This window comes from Schistocerca serialis, chromosome 2, assembly GCF_023864345.2.
Source record: "Schistocerca serialis cubense isolate TAMUIC-IGC-003099 chromosome 2, iqSchSeri2.2, whole genome shotgun sequence".
NCBI classification, from domain to species: Eukaryota; Metazoa; Arthropoda; class Insecta; order Orthoptera; family Acrididae; genus Schistocerca; species Schistocerca serialis.
Window position 1 is genome coordinate 867221923 of NC_064639.1, and position 19927 is coordinate 867241849.

Sequence of the window (19927 nt, forward strand, 5' to 3'; positions counted from 1 at the left end):
AACATCCTTATATCGTGGCGCAGATGCTTTTTATCCCCAGTGGTGATTATGTGAACGTCACTGTCAGCTGCAAACCGCGCGGTCCTAATTTCATTCGTACCTCGGCGGTGTGTGGCGACTTGGGCCGCGGCGTGCCCTCAGCGCAGAGCTGCGCTGGGCTGTGCGTCACGCGGTGCTAACCAGACTCACGCTCCGGCAGATTACATTACCGGCAGCGGCAGCGGCAGTGCCAGGCCACGGTGTCTCCGAGTCTCCAGCGGGGCCACGCAGTCGCCACCTCGACCCGTCTCGTCTCACCGGAACCATGCTAGTCGCTTTGTTTGTATTCGCCACTGGTAAGTTTTGCGCCATTTCAGTAGCGTAGTAACTCATACAAGCTGCCTCCTCACATCTGAAGCTGGCGTTACAGAACACCTACTGTGTTGGTGTTGTAACTGTATGGACGGTTCTGTTCAGAATACACACCAGTGTGCAAAACTTAAGGACGAAAGTAACTTCATACTTATATGGATATGATGTCTGTTCATTCGGACATGTCCGAAAGAACAGACACCATATCCATATAAGTATACAGGGTGTTACAAAAAGGTACGTCCAAACTTTCAGGAAACATTCCTCACACGCAAATAAAGAAAAGATGTTACGTGGACATGTGTCCGGAAACGCTTAATTTCCATGTTAGAGCTCATTTTAGTTTCGTCAGTATGTACTGTACTTCCTCGATTCACCGCCAGTTGGCCCAATTGAAGGAAGGTAATGTTGACTTCGGTGCTTGTGTTGACATGCGACTCATTGCTCTACAGTACTAGCATCAAGCACATCAGTACGTAGCATCAACAGGTTAGTGTTCATCACGAACGTGGTTTTGCAGTCAGTGCAATGTTTACAAATGCGGAGTTGGCAGATGTCCATTTGATGTATGGATTAGCACGGGGCAATAGCCGTGGCGCGGTACGTTTGAATCGAGACAGATTTCCAGAACGAAGGTGTCCCGACAGGAAGACGTTCGAAGCAATTGATCGGCGTCTTAGGGAGCACGGAACATTCCAGCCTATGACTCGCGACTGGGGAAGACCTAGAACGACGAGGACACCTGCAATGGACGAGGCAATTCTTCGTGCAGTTGACGATAACCCTAATGTCAGCGTCAGAGAAGTTGCTGCTGTACAAGGTAACGTTGACCACGTCACTGTATGGAGAGTGCTACGGGAGAACCAGTTGTTTCCGTACCATGTACAGCGTGTGCAGGCACTATCAGCAGCTGATTGGCCTCCACGGGTACACTTCTGCGAATGGTTCATCCGACAATGTGTCAATCCTCATTTCAGTGCAAATGTTCTCTTTACGGATGAGGCTTCATTCCAACGTGATCAAATTGTTAATTTTCACAATCAACATGTGTGGGCTGACGAGAATCCGCACGCAATTGTGCAATCACGTCATCAACACAGATTTTCTGTTAACCTTTGGGCAGGCATTGTTGGTGATGTCTTGATTGGGCCCCATTTTCTTCCACCTACGCTCAATGGAGCACGTTATCATGATTTCATACGGGATACTCTACCTGTGCTGCTAGAACATGTGCCGTTACAAGTACGACACAACATGTGGTTCATGCACGATGCAGCTCCTGCACATTTCAGTCGAAGTGTTCGTACGCTTCTCAACAACAGGTTCGGTGACCGATGGATTGGTAGAGGCGGACCAATTCCATGGCCTCCACGCTCTCCTGACCTCAACCCTCTTGACTTTCATTTATGGGGGCAATTGAAAGCTCTTGCCTACGCAACCCCGGTACCAAATGTAGAGACTCTTCGTGCTCGTATTGTGGACGGCTGTGATACAATACGCCATTCTCCAGGGCTGCATGAGCGCATCAGGGATTCCATGCGACGCAGGGTGGATGCATTTATCCTCGCTAACGGAGGACATTTTGAACATTTCCTGTAACAAAGTGTTTGAAGTCACGCTGGTATGTTCTGTTGCTGTGTGTTTCCATTCCATGATTAATGCGATTTGAAGAGAAGTAATAAAATGAGCTCTAACATGGAAAGTAAGCGTTTCCGGACACATGTCCACATAACATATTTTCTTTCTTTGTGTGTGAGGAATGTCTCCTGAAAGTTTGGCCGCACCTTTTTATAACACCCTGTATAGTTCTGGCAACACCGGCCATGACCTCCTTCTTCTGTGAGGATGTATACGTATTCCCCGAACTCTTACGGGACTTGGTAAGAATGTCTTCCACGAGTAATGAGTGTGTTGGGGTGGGACACTACGAATGTAGTGTGTGGACATACAAGGTGAGAATGTGGGTCGCAGGAGGCGGGCGCGAGATAGTCCCTGCAGTCGCGCTATCTGCTGTGCTCTCGGTGGCTCAGATGGATAGAGCGTCTGCCATGTAAGCAGGATGTCCCGGGTTCGAGTCCCGGTCGGAGCACACATTTTCACCTGTCCTCAGTGATATATATCAACGCCCGTTAGCAGCTGAAGGTATTAACATAATTCTAAAGTAATTTCACGTTATCTGTCACTTTCAAGAAACATAACTCGATGAAACATGGTCAGCACATAGAAACGTCTATTACAGTATAGAAAAGAAGGTGATGGAAGAAATACACAATAAGACGAACAGAAATGACACTTTTACTCAAAGACAATAATCACACTGGAGTCACCATCGTTCGTGATGCTCCTTTGGACATTCCAAGAGGCGGGACATGGTTGTTAGTTGGGTGGGTCATCAACGCAGACGGCAAAGCATGTTCTGCAACCTGCTCCCATGCTGTCCACAAGGAGTTCTTGTCGTACGACATTCCGTTTGTACACCAGACCGGTCGACAACTGTTGGATGGTCATTGGTGCATGCAGGCGTGCTGCAACCCGTCTCCCACACGCGACCGATGGGATTTCAGTCGGGGAAATGGGCAGGTCAGGCCATCCGCTCGTTCCAAAAGCTCCGCAACCCGCGCTGTTCCACACCTACGTCTACATAACTAGTCTGCAATTCACACTTAAGTGCCTGGCAGAGGGTTCACCAAACAATTTCCACACTATTTGTCTACCGTTCAACCCTCTAACAACGCTTGGGGAAAACGAACACTTAGGTCTTCCCGTTCGAGCACTGATTTCTCTTACTTTAATACAATGGTCATTTCTTCCAATGAAGGAGGGTGTCAACAAAATATTTTCGCATTGGGAGGACAACGTTGGTGACTGAAATTTCGTGAAAAGATCTCGCAGCATCAAGAAACGCCACCCCAGCTGCCGTATCGTACGTGTGACACCCTCTCCCCTATTTCGCAATAATACAAAACGAGGGGCCCTTTTTCCAACTTTTTCGGTGGCCTCTGTCAACCGTTTCTGATGCAGATCCCACACCACACACCTATACTCCAGCAGAGGGCGGACTAGCGTAGTGTAGACAGTGCCTTTAGTAGACCTTTTGCATCTTCTAAGCGTTCTGCCAATAAAACGCAGTCTTTGGTTTGCTTTCCCACACCATTATCTATGTGATCGTTCTGATTCAAGGTGTCCGTAATCGCAATTCCTAGGTATTTAGCCGAATTGAGGCCTTTACATTTGTGAGATTTATTGTGTAAGGCGCTGCAGTCCGGAACCAAGCGGCTGCTACGGTCGCAGGTTCGAATCTTGCCTCGGGCATGGATGTGTGTGATGTCCTTAGGTTAGTTAGGTTTAACTAGATCTACGAGGGTTGTTTTTTAAGTAAGGGCCGTTCGCGCGTATAGTCCCGTAGTTCGCGCGGACGCCGCAACAAGCCACCGCGCCACTTGCCGGCATCCTTCCCGTTCACACTGACGCAAGTTGCAGCTCTGTAGCTGACGTGTACGCATCGCTGTGCTACTTTATAATGTTTACGATTATTGAATCGCCCGCCGCGAGTGAGATACAGTCAGTGATACGTTTTTTGACCGCTAGAAGCCTATCAGCTGCAGAAATTCATCGTCAGTTAACAGAAGTTCATGGCTTGAATGCAGTGAGTGAAGGTAAAGTGCGTCGATGGGTTAGAGAGTTTAAAAATGGCCGTCAAAACGTCCATGACGAAGAACGCTCAGGCCGGCCCTCTGTGATCACTGATGATTTGGTGGCTGCAGTCGAAACAAAGATTCGTGAGGACAGAAGATTCACAATTTCCACTCTTTCTTTGGAATTTCCACAAGTTTCAAGATCGATTTTGTACAAAATTATGTTTGAAAACCTAAACTTTAAGAAACTGTGTTCTCGGTGGGTACCCAGACTCCTCACAGGGGACCACAAAGGGAAGAGATTTGCCACTTCATTGGACTTTTTGATTCGTTACGAGGAAGAAGGGGATGAGATGTTGAGTCAAATTGTCACTGGAGATGAAACGTGGGTATCCCATATCACTCCCGAAAGCAAGCGACAATCGATGGAATGGCGACACACAACCTCACCCGTCAAGGTCAGAGCCAAACAGACGCTGTCAAAGTGCATGATTATGGCAACTGTGTTCTGGGACCGACGCGGTGTTTTGCTAGTGGACTTTATGCCACGAGGAACGGCAATCAACTCAGATGCCTACTGTGCAACTCTAAAGAAGCTCCGCAGAGCAATTCAAAACAAAAGGCACGGCATGCTGACAAAAGGAGTTTTGCTCCTGCACGATAACGCTAGGCCTCACACCTCTCAAAAGACTCGGGATTTGATTGATTCTTTTGGGTGGGAAGTTTTGGACCATGCACTATACAGCCCCGACCTTGCTCCTAGCGATTTTCACCTTTTCTGGTATCTGAAACACCATCTTGGCGGGCAGCGCTTCAATGACGACGATGAAGTGAAAGCGGCCGTGAACTCTTGGCTGTCGGAGCAGGCGACCGAATTCTTTGAAGAGGGAATTAAAAACTTAGTTGTATGGTATGACAAGTGCTTAAATAAACAAGACAACTATGTAGAAAAATAGATAAAAGTGTGTAGAATCAGAAAATAAAAGTTTTTTTACAAAACTATTTGTATCTTTTTTAAAAAATAAAGACGGCCCTTACTTAAGAAACAACCCTCGTAAGTCCAGGGGACTGATGACCTCAGATGTTAAGTCCCATTGTGCTTAGAGCCATTTGAACCTTTTATTGTGTAAACAAAATTTTACTCATTCCTTTTAGTACACAGGCAGATGATCTCAAACGTTTCATTATTTAGCGTCAGTTGCCACTTTTCGCACCATACAGATATCTTGTGTAAATCGTTTTGCCGTTGGTTTTCATCTTCTCATGACTGTACTAGACGACAAACGACAGTATTTATCTGCAAACAGTCTAAGAGGGCTGCTCAGATTGTCTCCTAAACAGGAAAGGGCCTATAACATTTCACTGGAGGAAAACAAGATATCTCTCTGTTTTACACGATGACTATCCTTCAGTTACTACGAACTGTGACTTCCCTCACAGGAAATCACTCTGCTCCATGTGGTCGCGGATTGCCGTCCATAAGAATGAACGAAGCCCCAATGCATCCCTGAAGAAATGCAAACGAGTGAGTGTACTGTGTTCAAAGTTTTGGAGACCAGCTCACCGATGTAAAATTACGCTTCAGCACACCATAACACTTGCACCAAAAAAATGATCATGGTCGACAGTGCTGCACGTATCGTACCCTCATATGGCGAGAACTGGGAACGCTTAATGCGCCCAGAAACATTGTCAAACATAATCATTTTGCTGGTCTAGGTGTTACTGTGTAGGTAGCCATAGTGTCGCAAGATTATACTGACCTCCAAATCTCTGAACACGGTACCCTCACCAACAAACGTTACTGTGACACTGTATTCGTTCGCCATGTCCGACTTTTGAGGCGTACATCTTGGATGACTATGCGCGACTGCATCGAGCAGCGCAGGTTGAGGAGCTATAGGAACGAGAGGATATTCGGCGACTGGACTGGCGTGCACGTACTGCCAACTTAAACTCCGTCGATTACGTGTGGGATACACGTCCGCATGCATCAAAGACCATCCAGCGTTTGTCAAACTGACTGTTGGAGGAACTACACGCGCTACCAGAAGAACCAACCTTGTGGTCAGCATAGGAGCACGTTGCAGAAGACGTATCGCAGTCCATTGTGATCACAACTACGATTGAGAACCATGTCCAGCCTTTTGAAATATCTGGGGGGTCATCATGAATGCTGGTAACTCCACAGTAATTCTTGTCTTCGAATAAAAGTGCCATTTCTCTTCGCCTCATTGCGCCTTTACATTCTGTTCTGTACTGTAGCAGTTCTTTTTATGTATTGTCCATATTTCATCGAGCTATGTTATTTGCCAGTAACACATAACGCGAAAGTTACTTGCATGCACACAAGTGTATACATACGACCTCGCGGATGATGTCGGAAACCTCATGTCCGCAGGTCGTGGTCTAGTCGCTAGGGTATCGGGTTCGATTCTTGGCTCAGTTGGGGATTTTCTGTGCCCGAGGACTGGGTGTTTGTGTTGACATTATCATCATCATCATCATTATCGTCGTCGTCATCATCGTCATTCGTAATAGTGGCTAGAATGGGCTGTGTAAAAAAAAAAAAAAATTGGATTGTGTAAAAGTTGGGACTTTGTACGGGCGCTGATGACAGCGCAATTGAGCGCACCGCAAACCAAACATCGGAAACCTCATGAGGCCGTTCGCGGATGATGTTGTTGTATATGAAGAAGTCGAAGTGCAGGAAAATTGTAGCGAAATGCAGGAAGACTCGCAGAGGATAGACGCTCGGTTCTAGGATTGGCAGATGATCCTCAACATAAACACACACGCTACGTGTTGCTCATGAATAGGAAAAATGGCCCGTTATTATTTGATTAATCGAACGCAGAATAGCCTCCGGGGCCAATCGCATCGGTTAAATATCTGGGAGTATGCGCAGGAAGTGACTTAAAATGATACGACGAAATAAAACCAATCGAAGGGAAATCACATGGAAGGCTGATCATAATTGGGGGAATCCTAAAGAAGTGTAGTGTAACAGCGAAGGGGGTAGGTAAGAAATCCCTCATTCGACCGATACTTGAACATTACTCCTGTATTTGGCATCCGCACCAGACAGAATTCATAGAGGAAACAGTGAAGATCAAAAGAAGAGCAGCGACAGTGTCACTGCAACTCCAGTGGCTGACTCTGTAAGAGAGGTTTCGTGGATCACAGAGTGTTTTACGGTCCAGATTCCTAGAACCTAGGTTCTCAGGAGACCCAACCAATGTACTGCTCCCTCCAACAAATAACTCGAGGAAAGATCGTGCAGGTACAATTACGGTCGCGCTGCGCTCCAAAGGCGTGCGATCACGTTTAATGTGGATGCAGCCCGGCGATGTCCTAGGAGTGGCGTTGAAACGCCCGATAGGTGGCAGTGGTGTCAAGCGTTATCAACGTCGCCCTATTGATCATAGCTCAACGAACCACTGTGTTTGGTAATCAGCGCCCAAAGGAAAGGAATGGTTTCACTGACGCCCTTTATGCCACCGCCTAAGGCCTTTTCGTGTCGATTCTGAGCGTCGGTGTGTCTGAAATGTTTCTCTCGATCACCCATAAGAAAACATGGTGTTTTCAACGGTGGGCGTCGCGGCTCTGACCTCCATCGGAGAGGCGCCAAAAGAAGGGACGAAATGTGGGAAAGAGGGACTGTGACAACCTTCCTATCTTGAGACGCTTCTGCGGCGCCGTTGTGTAGAATTGTGGTGATATTTGATACCAATGTGATATCATTAACCGACCTTACATGTCACGTAAACTGAACTGTGATTATTCTTCCACATGTGTCGACACCTTGGGTTTTCAAGCGTCGTCGAGCCCAAGAGTGACCTCGCAAGGCGCCACGGTTTTGCACCATTGCAGCGGAAGGTCGTATACATCTTTGAGCCAAATTTCAGAGTTATGCATCGGAATGAAAGACGATAACTATGTTCCGAAAGAGTGATCCTTTAATTCCGTTGCACAGTGTTCGTCTATGACAGGTTTGAGTCCAGTTGTGACGCATGGATCCTGTAGTCCAAGAATACCATGCTTTTACGTTTGATGTACATCTACATTTACATTCCGCAAGCCACCTTAGGGGTGTGTGGCGAAGGGTACTTTGTGTACCAGTGTCACCTCTCCATTTTTTCTGTTCCATTCGCGAATGGTTCACGGCAAGAACGATTCGTGATAAGCCTTTGTGTGGGTTCGGACGTCTCTAATCTATCGTCAAGGTCTTTTCGAGAGATATACGTAGGGGGAAGCATTGTGCAGACTAGCTCTTCTAAGAATGTACGCTCTCGCAATTTCAACATTGAAACGCCCCTCTCTTGCCGCGTCTGCTACTGTAGCTGACTGAGCATCTCGCATGTCCCTGATGCTTTTGCGCATACTAAACGAGTCTGATTAGATGGGTACATCACGTAACTAATAAGGAGGTACTGACTAGAATTGGGAAGAAGAGAATCTGTGACACAACTGACTAGAAGAAGGGATCGGTTGGTAGGACACGTTCTGAGGCATCAAGCGGTCACCAATTTAGTATTGGAGGGAAACGTATAGGGTAAAAATCGTAGATGGAGACCAAGAGATGAATACACTAAGCAGATTCAGAAGGATCTAGGTTGCAGTAGTTATTCGGAAATGAAGAGGCTTGCACAGAATAGAGTAGCATGGAGAGCTGCATCAAACTAGTGTTTGAACTGAAGACCACAACAATAACAAACAAATCTGCTCTGTTTCTTTTATCAGTCCTATCTGGTACGGATTCCAGACTGACGAGCTACATTCAAACATTGGTCAAACGAGTGCTCTTCCTTTGTCGATGGACTATATACCCTGAGCACTTTTCCGATGAATCTCAGTTTGCTTTACCCACGATTAATTTTATATGGTCGTGCCACCTCAAATCGCCCCGTAATCCTATTCCTACACTGTTGTGGCAGTAGATACTTCCACTGATTTTTCTGTAATTATATAATCATACACTGGAGGGTGTTTCTGTGTAAGCATTAGCAGTACGTTACATTTTTTTGTAAGTTGATGGTCAATTGCCGACAAATTCTCTGCAGGTCTTCCTGCATTTCACTACAACTTTCTAGCGTTACGATTTTGCATTACCCCGCATTAAGACCGTTAGCAGCCAGCAGATATCTGGGGAAAACTGACCGAATTTTAATGTAGTTTTTACTGGACACAATTTCCTCATGGAAAACTGCACCATCTACGAAAAGCCCGAGATTGTGACTGGCCTTATCCACTATGTTATTGATGGATAACATGAACAGCAACAGTCTTCCATTTGGCGACACTAGATTTTAGTTCTGTGTCCGTGGGCGATTTTCCATTCCCGGTATCGTGCCGCACTCTGTCTGTCGGGAAATTTCCATCAAGTAGCTAACATAATTAATGTTGAAGCTTGCACTTATGAGCAGAATGTATTGAACGAAATACATACACACAGCAGATGCAGACATTTAGACACCTGTAACTTCTGCCTAAGGCAACAGAATGCAGCCAGCCGAAAACACAGCCCATACAATGTTCAGAGTTGAAGCCAAAGTTGCCGACGGATAGCAAAAGGCTAATTGAATGTACCAGGTAAGTGATCGCAGGAGAGAATGGTCGCTCCGAGCTGTGGGAGCTCAGTTATACACTGAGTAGACGGAAGTCAAGGGATACCTCCTAACATCGTGTCGGACTTAGTTTTGCCCGGCGTAGCGCAGCAGCTCGACGTGGCATGGACTCAACAAGTCGCTGGACGTCTCCTGCAGAAATATTGAGCCATGCTCCCTCTATAGCCGCCCACAATTGCGAAAGTGTTGCCAACCATGGATCTCGTGCACGAACTGACCTCACGATTATGTCCCACAAATGTTCTATTGGATTCATGTCGGGTGATCTGGGTGGCCAACTAATTCGATGGAGTTGTCTGCAATGTTCTTCAAACACATTGCGAACAACAGCTTCCCAGTGATATGGCACATTGTCATCATAAAACTTCAATGGTTTTTTGGGAACATGAAGCCCATGAATGGCTGTAAATGGTCTCAGTTGGTTCACTTGGACCAGAGGACCGGGTCCCTTCCATGTAAACAGACCCTATACCATCATCGAGCCACTACCTTGCACAGTACCTCGTTGACAACTTGGGTTCACGTGCTTGTGGGGTTCTGCGCCACACTCGAACCTGACCATCAGCTATTACGAAATGAAATCGACACTCATCTGACCAGGCCACGGTTTTCCAGTCGTCTAGCGTCCAACCGATATCGTCACAAGCCCAAGACAGGCGCTGTGGCAATGTCGTGCTGTCGCAGTAAGAACTCGCGACGGTCGTCTGCTATCATAGCCCATTAAAGCCGAATTTCGCCGCACTATCCTAACGGATACGTTCGTCGCAAGTCCCACATTGATTTCTGCAGTTTCTTTCACGCTATGTTGTTTGACTGTTACCACTGACAACTCTATGCAAACGCTGCTGCTCTCGGTCGTTAAGTGAAGGGCGTCGCCAGTCCATTGTCCGTGGTGAGAGGTAGTGCATAAAATGTGATTTTTTTCGGCAAACTCTTTACAATGAGGATCTCGGAATACTGAATTCCCTAACCATTTGCAAAACGGACTATCCCATGCATCTACCTCCAGCCACCACTTCACTTTCAAAGTCTGTTAATTCCCGTCATGTGGCCATAAACTATGTTGGGAACTTCTTCACATGAATCACTTGATTACAAATGACAGCTCCCCTTTTTTTTCCTCTATTTTGATTTCATTCCCCATCCCCATATGGGCGCGGGAGGGCTGGCAGCTGCACAATTTGCCACTCTTCAGCCGAATGATACAGTTAATAAACAGATGAAAACTATATAAAAGGCGATAAAAAGGGGTACATTAGAACATAATGAGGGGAGACAATGGGGGTTAAAATATACACTTTCAAGGAGACATTCATTGTGGGACAGTTAAAAAAGTCCACATAAAGATAAATGATACAGTTGGCGATTTGCGTAGCACATAAAATACACTGAAGTCACATGCACAAGTTAAAAGTTGGCCACAGCATTAAAACACACCAGAATGGTGACACTTTAAAACGACTACATGAGATAGAGCACTCACAGCAAAGAATAAAAACTGCCAGGAGGGACCTGCCAGGGGTGGGGAGGGCTAAGAGGAGGGAAAAGAGGGAACAGGAGGGGGCAGTGGGGGGGGGGGGCTGGAGGGGGACAGGAGGAAAAGCAAAGGGGTCAGGGGCACACCAAGGGGCAGGAGATGGGCGGGGTGGGAGGGGGAGAGGGAAGGCAAGTCAGGATGGACTACAGAAATGCAGAATTGGTGCACTGAAAAGGGAGTGGCCATAGGAGAGAGGAAAAAACCGCTCAGGGGAAGGGAAAAGGAGGGGAGAGGGAGCCCTGAGGAAGGGGGAGGATGGTGGGTTATAGAAGGTATTGATATCAGGGTGAAACTCATAGGGACGTTGGTAAAGGAGATGGAGGGTGTGGATACAATGATAAGGGTGCAGCAATGGGCTGGGGGTAGAAAGGATAGGAGACACCAGCAGATGGGGGGAATTGCGGATGATGTACAGGGTGGAGATGTGTTCAAGGAAATGGAGAAGACGTGGGAAGGGGATGAGGTCAAAGAGGATCTTTGTGGGGAATGGGAGGCAGATACAGAAAGTGAAACAGAGAGCATGGTATCCGACGATTTGGAGGGCTTTATAGAATCTGGGTGGGGTGGAAATCAAGGTGATTCTGGCATAATAAAGGAGGGAATATATCAAGGATTTGTAGGTGTGAAGGATGGTGGAAGGATGCAGTCCCCATGTCTGGGCAGTCAGAGGAGTTTCAGGAGGCGGAGTCCATTGTGGGCTTTGTGTTGCTCAGGAGATGGGGAGTCCAGGTGAGAGGAGAGTCAAGGGTGAAGCCAAGGTATTTTAAGGTAGGAGTGAGGTGGATAGGCGACCATAAATGGTACGTTAAAAATCGTGGATCTGGAAGGTTCAAAAAATGGCTCTGAGCACTATGGGACTCAACTGCTGAGGTCATTAGTCCCCTAGAACTTAGAAGTAGTTAAACCTAACTAACCTAAGGACATCACAAACATCCATGCCCGAGGCAGGATTCGAACCTGCGACCGTAGTGATCTTGCGGTTCCAGACTGCAGCGCCTTTAACCGCACGGCCACTTCGGCCGGCGATCTGGAAGGAGTGGGTGGTATGACCTATGATGATTGCCTGTATCTAGGAAGGGTTGATGCGAAGGAGCCACTGGTTGCATCAGGCAGTGAACTGATGGAGGTGGGTTTGAATGGTACTCGTAACTCCTCTAATGCACTGCCCTTTTATGCCTTGTGACACGATGCTACCGCCATTTGTATGTGTGCATAGCGCTATCTCATGACTTTTGTCACCTCAGTGGAGACAGTCCATGGTCACGGAGTCCTGCCACGTGACATGTCGTGTAGTCTGGGTGGCGTGGCTGCTTACGAGGGCGCTGTTTGCAGACGGTGGCGCCACTGGTGGTGACGGCTCTGGCTAATAAGCCGTCGACACACGGACCGTGCTGTCGAACATTAACGTTGAACGTGCCAAGTTCAACGTGCTGCTGAACGCTCAGGAACGATGCGACTTGTGCATACGGTACGTGGGCCACAACGTGGTATACGCGATCGCAACACACTCCAGCGGCAGTCTGAGGGATGTTTCTAGTTCATAAATCATACTGTTTACTCAACAGGCGCACGTAAAATTCCCACGTTAGCTCTATTAAAACGCACATTTCCTCCATCGTCCACGAAAAGGAAAGTACCATTTCCAATCAATAAGGACACAGGCTTATAAAAGTTCCATTACAAACAGTGCGCTACAAATTTGGAACTCTTCTCCGCATAAGATAAACATTATTTCATCATTCCCACATTTTAGTAAAACCCCAAGGCCAGTCTTACTTGATCACTGTTCCTACACAGTAGCAGAATCTTTGCAACATGTGAATTACGAAGCGTAAAAGAAAAAGGAGCGAAATATCTTTATACCAGTAGCCCAAGCTGTCCTGTAGAGCCGGCCGGGGTGGCCGAGCGGTTCTAGGAGCTCCAGTTTGAAACCGCGCGACCGCTACGGTCGCAGGTTCGAATCCTGCCTCGGGCATGGATGTGTGTGATGTCCTTAGATTAGTTAGGTTTAAGTAGTTCCAAGTTCTAGGGGACTGATTACCTCAGAAGTTTAGTTCCATTGTGCTCAGAGCCATTTTTTGTCCTGTAGATTAAGCCAGTCGAACAAAGTCACCCCTCAAAAACTGGTGAACTAATATTTACATAACATCAAATATTATAGCATATGCTTGTATTAAACTGACCATAAAGTATCAGAACCTAATAAAAACGCGAATGTTAGGAAAAAAAATTTGGAAGTGTTAAGAACCGAACCACTGTCTCAACAAAAACTAAGTGGAGGACAGTGATGCTATTCATTACGCTAAACCAACATCATGCTGCTTAGAATTTATCATATTATATTACCACTCACTGAAAATGTTAATCGTAGATAATTATGTTACTAATTGAAATTTAATTATAACAAACTGTACCAAGAAGAATGCGTTTTGGGTGGATCTTCTGTGTGTCGCTGCCTTCAAATAGCCTACTCTCATAGTACGCAAGTTACAGTAAATTCTTTTGCCACGAATATGATGTTTCTCATTATTTTATTGGAACGAATCACACAACTAACAACGGGTTTTCCAGAGATTCTCAATTTGCTGGTGCTCAGAAACGGCATATATACATGTAGGCTTGAAATGAATGCCAATATGGCGCCTCTCAACTCTGTACTGTGTGACGTATGGACGTATGGAATCCCTGATGCGCTGATGCAGCCCTGGAGAATGGCGTATTGTATCACAGCCGTCCACAATACGAGCACGAAGAGTCTCTACATTTGGTACCTGGGTTGAGTAGACAAGAGCTTTCAAATGCCCCCATAAATGAAAGTCAAGAGGGTTGAAGTCAGGAGAGCGCGGAGGCCATGGACTTGGTCCGCTTCTACCAATCCATCGGTCACCGAATCTGTTGTTGAGAAACGTACGAACACTTCGACTGAAATGTGCAGGAGCTCCATCGTGCATGAACCACATGCTGTGTCGTACTTGTAAAGGCACATGTTCTAGCAGCACAGGTAGAGTATCCCGTATGAAATCATGATAACGTGCTCCATTGAGCGCAGGTGGAAGAAACTAAAATGAGCTCTAACATGGAAATTAAGCGTTTCCGGACACATGTCCACATAACATCTTCTCTTTATTTGCGTGTGAGGAATGTTTCTTGGAAGTTTGGCCGTACCTTTTTATAACACCCTGTATAGTTAAAGGCTACCAAGCCATTGACCTTCGTCTGTGCGAACGCGCACAGGTTGCCCGAACTCTTACGGGAATCGTCACCTTAGTGTGCGCGAGTAATGAGTGGATGGGCAAATATCTATTAGGCGCATTACGTATGTAGATTGTGGACAGTTGGGAATGTGGGTCTCACGGGAAGCGTGCAAGGGATAAGTCCCTGTAGTCGTACTATTAATCTGTGTCCTCGGTGGGTTAGATGGATAGAGCGCCTGCCATATAAGCAAGAGATCCCGCGTTCGAGTCCCGGGCGGGGCACACATTTTCAGCTGTCGCCATTGAGGCATATCAACAACACCTATCGGCAGCTGAGGGTTTCAATTAATTATCATTTATTCTAGATGAGCTTCACGGTCATCAATAGTATCTGTTCTTTCGAGAACAGTTACTATCTTCATATATAAAGAAGGAAGAGGTTTTGGAAAGAGAAAAAGATAAAACAAACGAGAAAAATGAATAATTATGTAATATTCAAGTTAATCACTGTCCTGGAGGCAAAATGTGTAACAATACATATGCTGAGTAGAAGGAATTGCCATTCAGAAATTCTTTTGTTTTTAAATGCTGGCTGGCTATCTGTCAGACTTTTTATACTATTTGATAAGTGACCAAAGACTTTTCCGGTGGTATAATTCCCGCCTTTCTACATCTACATGGATACTTTGCAAATCACATTTAAGTGCCTGGCAGAGCGTTCATCGAACCATCTTCACAACAACTAATATTCCACTCTCGAACAGCGCACGGAAAAACGAGCACCTATATCCTTCCGCGTGAGGTCTGATTTCCCTTATTTTATTATGATGATCGTTTCTACCTATGTAGATCGGCATCAACAAAATATTTTCTCATTCGGAGCAGAAAGATGGTGACTGAAATTTTGTGAGAAGATTACGTCGCAACAAAAAACGTCTTTGTTTTAATGGTGTCCACCCCAATCTCGATAATATAAAGCCTGCTGCTCTTCTTTGAACTTTCTCGACGTACTCCGTCAATCCTACCTGGTAAGGATCCCAGATCGTGCAGCAGTACTCCAAAAGAGGATACGTAAGGAGGTGTCGCAAAACGATCCTAGCCGATGGTGTCAAGAGATGATTTCCACACTTTGTCAATGACGTTCGGTTTCAAAGTGACAGTAGTTGCTGCTGTGCTGTCAATGAATGTAGGTTGATCTCCACCAGTTTCCGAGCGAAAATTGTGAAGGAAAGCCACTGTTGCACGTCTTCAGTGAGCCAAACAACACACGAACTATCTTTGAATTTTTTTTATTTTCTTTGTTGGTTTAAAGATTTTATTTATCTCATTTATTTAGTGAAATTTTTTAAGAAAAGTTAATAGAAGAGTTAAACTTCTAGTTTTATGTTTTCAAAACATATGCTTTCCCGAAGCTAAGTGGAGGCTGAGTGGAGGCATGTAGTGCGATCCGACGAGTAGCAGTTTCGTCTGGTTTCAAAAGTAAAACCTCCTGTGGCGTTGCTAGCTTTACAACAGTGCACTGAAAGCTTGTTCCCGACAGATGTGTGGGGTTCTCAGCCACGTATGTAACAGCTCACTGAAACAGGCCATTTTTCCCGGCAAACCGTAATGTGCTATGGTTAAGGGGAGGTACCGGCGAAATTTTAACCCGGTCGTAAAAAAAAAAAAAATCGCAAGGGGCTGAAAAATCTGTTTCATAACACATCTTGGAATGTTGAATTTAGTGGGTAAATTCAATTTGATAAACAGAATTTTTCATCACTTTTAAATTTCAGATTTTTTAAAAAGTCAACATTTTTCAAACCCATTACGTGGAGTTGTTGGTTATCAAGGAATGAATTCACAAAAACCTTGTGAGCCAAAATTTTTTAAAACTGATGGAGAAGTAACATTTTTTCGATTCGGCCATTTTGATTTTTTCAAAGAAATTGAAGTACAGTGACCTTTTTAACACTATATACTTACGAAAAGTGCAGACAAATTATAAAAACCCTGATACGTTTGAAAATTGTATTCTTTATTTTCAATTTACATATTACACCCCACGCGCACCGTATATGTGTGAATAATACGCAATTACATCAAAACAGCCCAGCGCCGTAGCTTACACCAACACGTTCAAGTATAGCTTCTTCTCTCTGGTGTTCGGCAAAATCAAATTTTCGACGAACTTCTTTGCATTTTTCAAATTTTTCACTTCATCTTACTGCAACGCCACTTTCTCCTTCTTTCTGATGCTTATTTTGTTCGATAAGCATATTTGAGTCCTAATTTTGTCATAATCTCAGAAATAAATCTGTGAGACCCAACATTATATTCACAAACACTGACAGAAGCTGCTACTTTTACTCTCTTTGCAGAGACGTACGTCTCCTTGTCGCACCTGTTCCATATAACGTTGTGTAAGCGCTCATTAGCATTTTGTGGTAAACATCGGGCACATCCTATTAGTAGTGATTCATCAATCAAGCGAGTATACAGAGGTAGTATTTCATCCAAACAAAATTGATTTATTGATATTTTTGTTTTAGAATCATGAGGGCCAGGCTCAATGTCTTTTGCCAATGCTAACTGATAAAAACACAATGATGACTGTCTTTTAGGGCAGTGAGAATGCCAGTAAGAGCGTAATGACATATTGATGCTTGTATTGCATCTTTCAAATTCTGTAAATAATAAATTAGCTGAGACTATTGCTATTGTAAAATGTTAATCATATCGAAAAGTATTTTTATACCCAACTTTATATAATTTCTGTTTCTACGTATTGCTTTTTTGGAATATTCTGCAGGTTTTTTCACTATCTGTGTCATACCTGCATAGACCCTGAAAAAAGTAGGAGTATATTTCGCGATATAAATATTTAAAATCGATAAGCAGATGTATGTATACATCTATATGTACCGTACACAAGAGATTTTGTGTAAACATACATTCAGTACTTTTTTGCAACATGATTCATAAATTCTTCCTTTTGTATTTCATGATTATCTCCATAAATCTTCAACAAGAGGTCGTGATTTTAAAGCTTTTGAATCACCATCTGAGAGCATTTTGGTGTATCGAAATCCATAGCTTTCGCTTCGTTTCCATATAAAGGATGATTATTTTAACTGAAGACATTGAAAACTACACATCGGACCAAAGAAAGTTATACTTCCGATTTCTTTCTCTCGGAGGGGGACATCGAAAGGTACCACACTCGATCAGCCACTCGTGCGTGGACGGCGGCCGGAAACTTTGAAATTTTCGATGGGAACCCCAATTTTTATTACAGATTACGATTCTACGGCAAAACCTACATACGTTTTGTCTGAAGCATTTTCTTCGTTTCGCCACAGATGGTGCTGTAGTCATAGGTATAGAAATGGATACACAATCGTAATTTACAACATGCTACTCAGTGGTCCTTGGATATCCGGTGGGACCCCTCTTCTCCATGCTGCGAAGGAAGCGCAGGCCGGTATTTCATTGCTTATAATTGGAAATCCCATTCGCAACGTTGTATTCCTCCGACATATCGAACAGGGGACTACACGACGCGACACTGTGCCCGTGGCTCGAGGAGAAGGCTACTCAACTTTTCCAATTAGAGTAAGTGTTCAAACCACCAACTTAAATATACTAAGTGATCCCCTTTTCAAATAACCGTACATAGGAAAGAAGCATATCTGCAGGAGTATCAGCACATGCGTTTCTGATGCGGTCGACCGTGTCTTCATGGCCTGTTGACACGTGTTGGTATACCTCATCTTTTAAATATCCACATAGAAAAAAAATCCAGTGGCCTCAAATCCGGCGACCTACCGGGACAATTAATATAATAGAGCCACCTCTGCCGATCCATCGACCAGTGTAAATAACGTCTAACACATAGCGTGCTTCAGTTGCTCAATGCGCAGGGCAGCCGTCATGCTGAAACCACATACGTTATCGAACGTCCAGAGCAACATCCTGCAGTAGTACTGGTAGTTATTGTTCCAAAAACGCACAGTATTTGCCTCTATTCAATGTGGGTCGATAAAATACGGACCAGTGAATCTGTTCCCCATGATGCCATAACATCCGTTGACCGTCCAAGGATATTGATAATCAACTTGCCATAACCAGTGGGGATTTTCTACACTCCAGTAATGCATATTATGCCGGTTAACGCTACCATGATTTGTGAATGTAGACTCATCGAAAAATCGTACATCGGCAAAGAACGTTGGGGTCGTTTTGCATTTGTTGACAAGCCCCTTCACAAAACACTCCCAATTGTGGAAATCGTCGCCATAAAGTCCTTGATGCAGTTATTTGTTGACATGCCCCTTCACAAAATACTCCCAATTATGGAAATCGTCGCCATAAAGTCCTTGATGCAGTGACACATGGTATGGATGATACTTGTATCGATGAAGCATCGTGACAATACTACCTACGGACGTACCGGAAGATGCAAAGCTAGTTCTTTTTGCTGATGATACAAGTGTAGTAATCACACCCAACAAACAAAAATCGCTGAGGAAATTGCAGACAATGTCTTCCAGAAAATTATTGAGTGATTGAATCTTAGTAAAACACAGTATATACAGTTTTGGACAGTAAATGCCGTAACATCATTAATAAATAGAGAGTTTCAACAGAAGTCTATAACAAATGCAGAAATACCAAGTCTCAGGTGTGCATTGATGAAAGGTTGAACTGGAAGAAAGAATTTGATGACCTATTGAAAGGTCTGAATTAGGGTTATTGCAAATTTTAGTGATAAACTTAAATGTAATTTAGCTTACTATCCCTGTTTTCATCGATCGCTACGGTCGCAGGTTCGAATAGTGCAGGGGCGGGCAGGAATCCTGCTCATGTGCGGTGCACTTGCACGCGTGCAGTTAACAGGTGTTCCGCGTGCACACAGGGGCAAGCTGGCCACCCGCTTATCTCCCTTCCCCACCATACCTTCTGTCCGCTCCTTCCTCTGTAATGCGTTTTGTTTCCTAGGTTGCTTTATTGAGTGTATGAATAAGGTTACTTGGAGTGCTTGAAAGAAATCATAGTTTGAAAGAGTACCTATTACCTACGATACGTTTTATTTAATTATCACAGGTGGAGTTTACAATACGCTTAATATCTGGAACAAAATTTCTACATACAGACAAACACGAACAAAAATGGCTCAAATGGCTCTGAGCACTATGGGACTCAACTGCTGTGGTCATTAGTCCCCTAGAACTTAGAACTCGTTAAACCTAACTAACCTAAGGACATCACAAACATCCATGCCCGAGGCAGGATTCGAACCTGCGACCGTAGCGGTCTTGCGGTTCCAGACTGCAGCGCCTTTAACCGCACGGCCACTTCGGCCAAACACGAACAGTTACGTAAATTTTCATCACTGATGTTTGCTCTTAACCGAGACTTATTAATTCAGCAAATGGTTTTCGAGCTCTCGCTATATTAAGCGCAGTCTTATAACTTGCACATACCGCTGGGCTATTATTGTTGTCGTCCTGAAAACTTGAAAACAGTGCTCCATAAAATGTTAAATCAGTTAGATGAGAGACATGACGAGAGAAAGTCGCAGATCTCTCGTGACAACAGCAA

General features: G+C 44.8%; 1 protein-coding gene and 1 non-coding gene across 2 annotated transcripts in view; both read left to right on the forward strand.

Moving 5' to 3' along the window:
• Positions 1 to 229: 229 nt before the first annotated feature.
• LOC126455990 (uncharacterized) overlaps positions 230 to 19927 on the forward strand; it is a 51612-nt gene continuing 31914 nt past the window's right edge. Inside the window, exon 1 of the mRNA XM_050091747.1 lies at positions 230 to 335. Within this exon, the coding sequence (XP_049947704.1) occupies positions 305 to 335 (31 nt within the window). The 5' untranslated portion in view covers positions 230 to 304. The remainder of the gene's footprint in view (positions 336 to 19927) is intronic.
• Positions 2366 to 2440, forward strand: Trnat-ugu (transfer RNA threonine (anticodon UGU)). Its single transcript has one exon. It is a non-coding gene; the product is annotated as a tRNA-Thr (tRNA).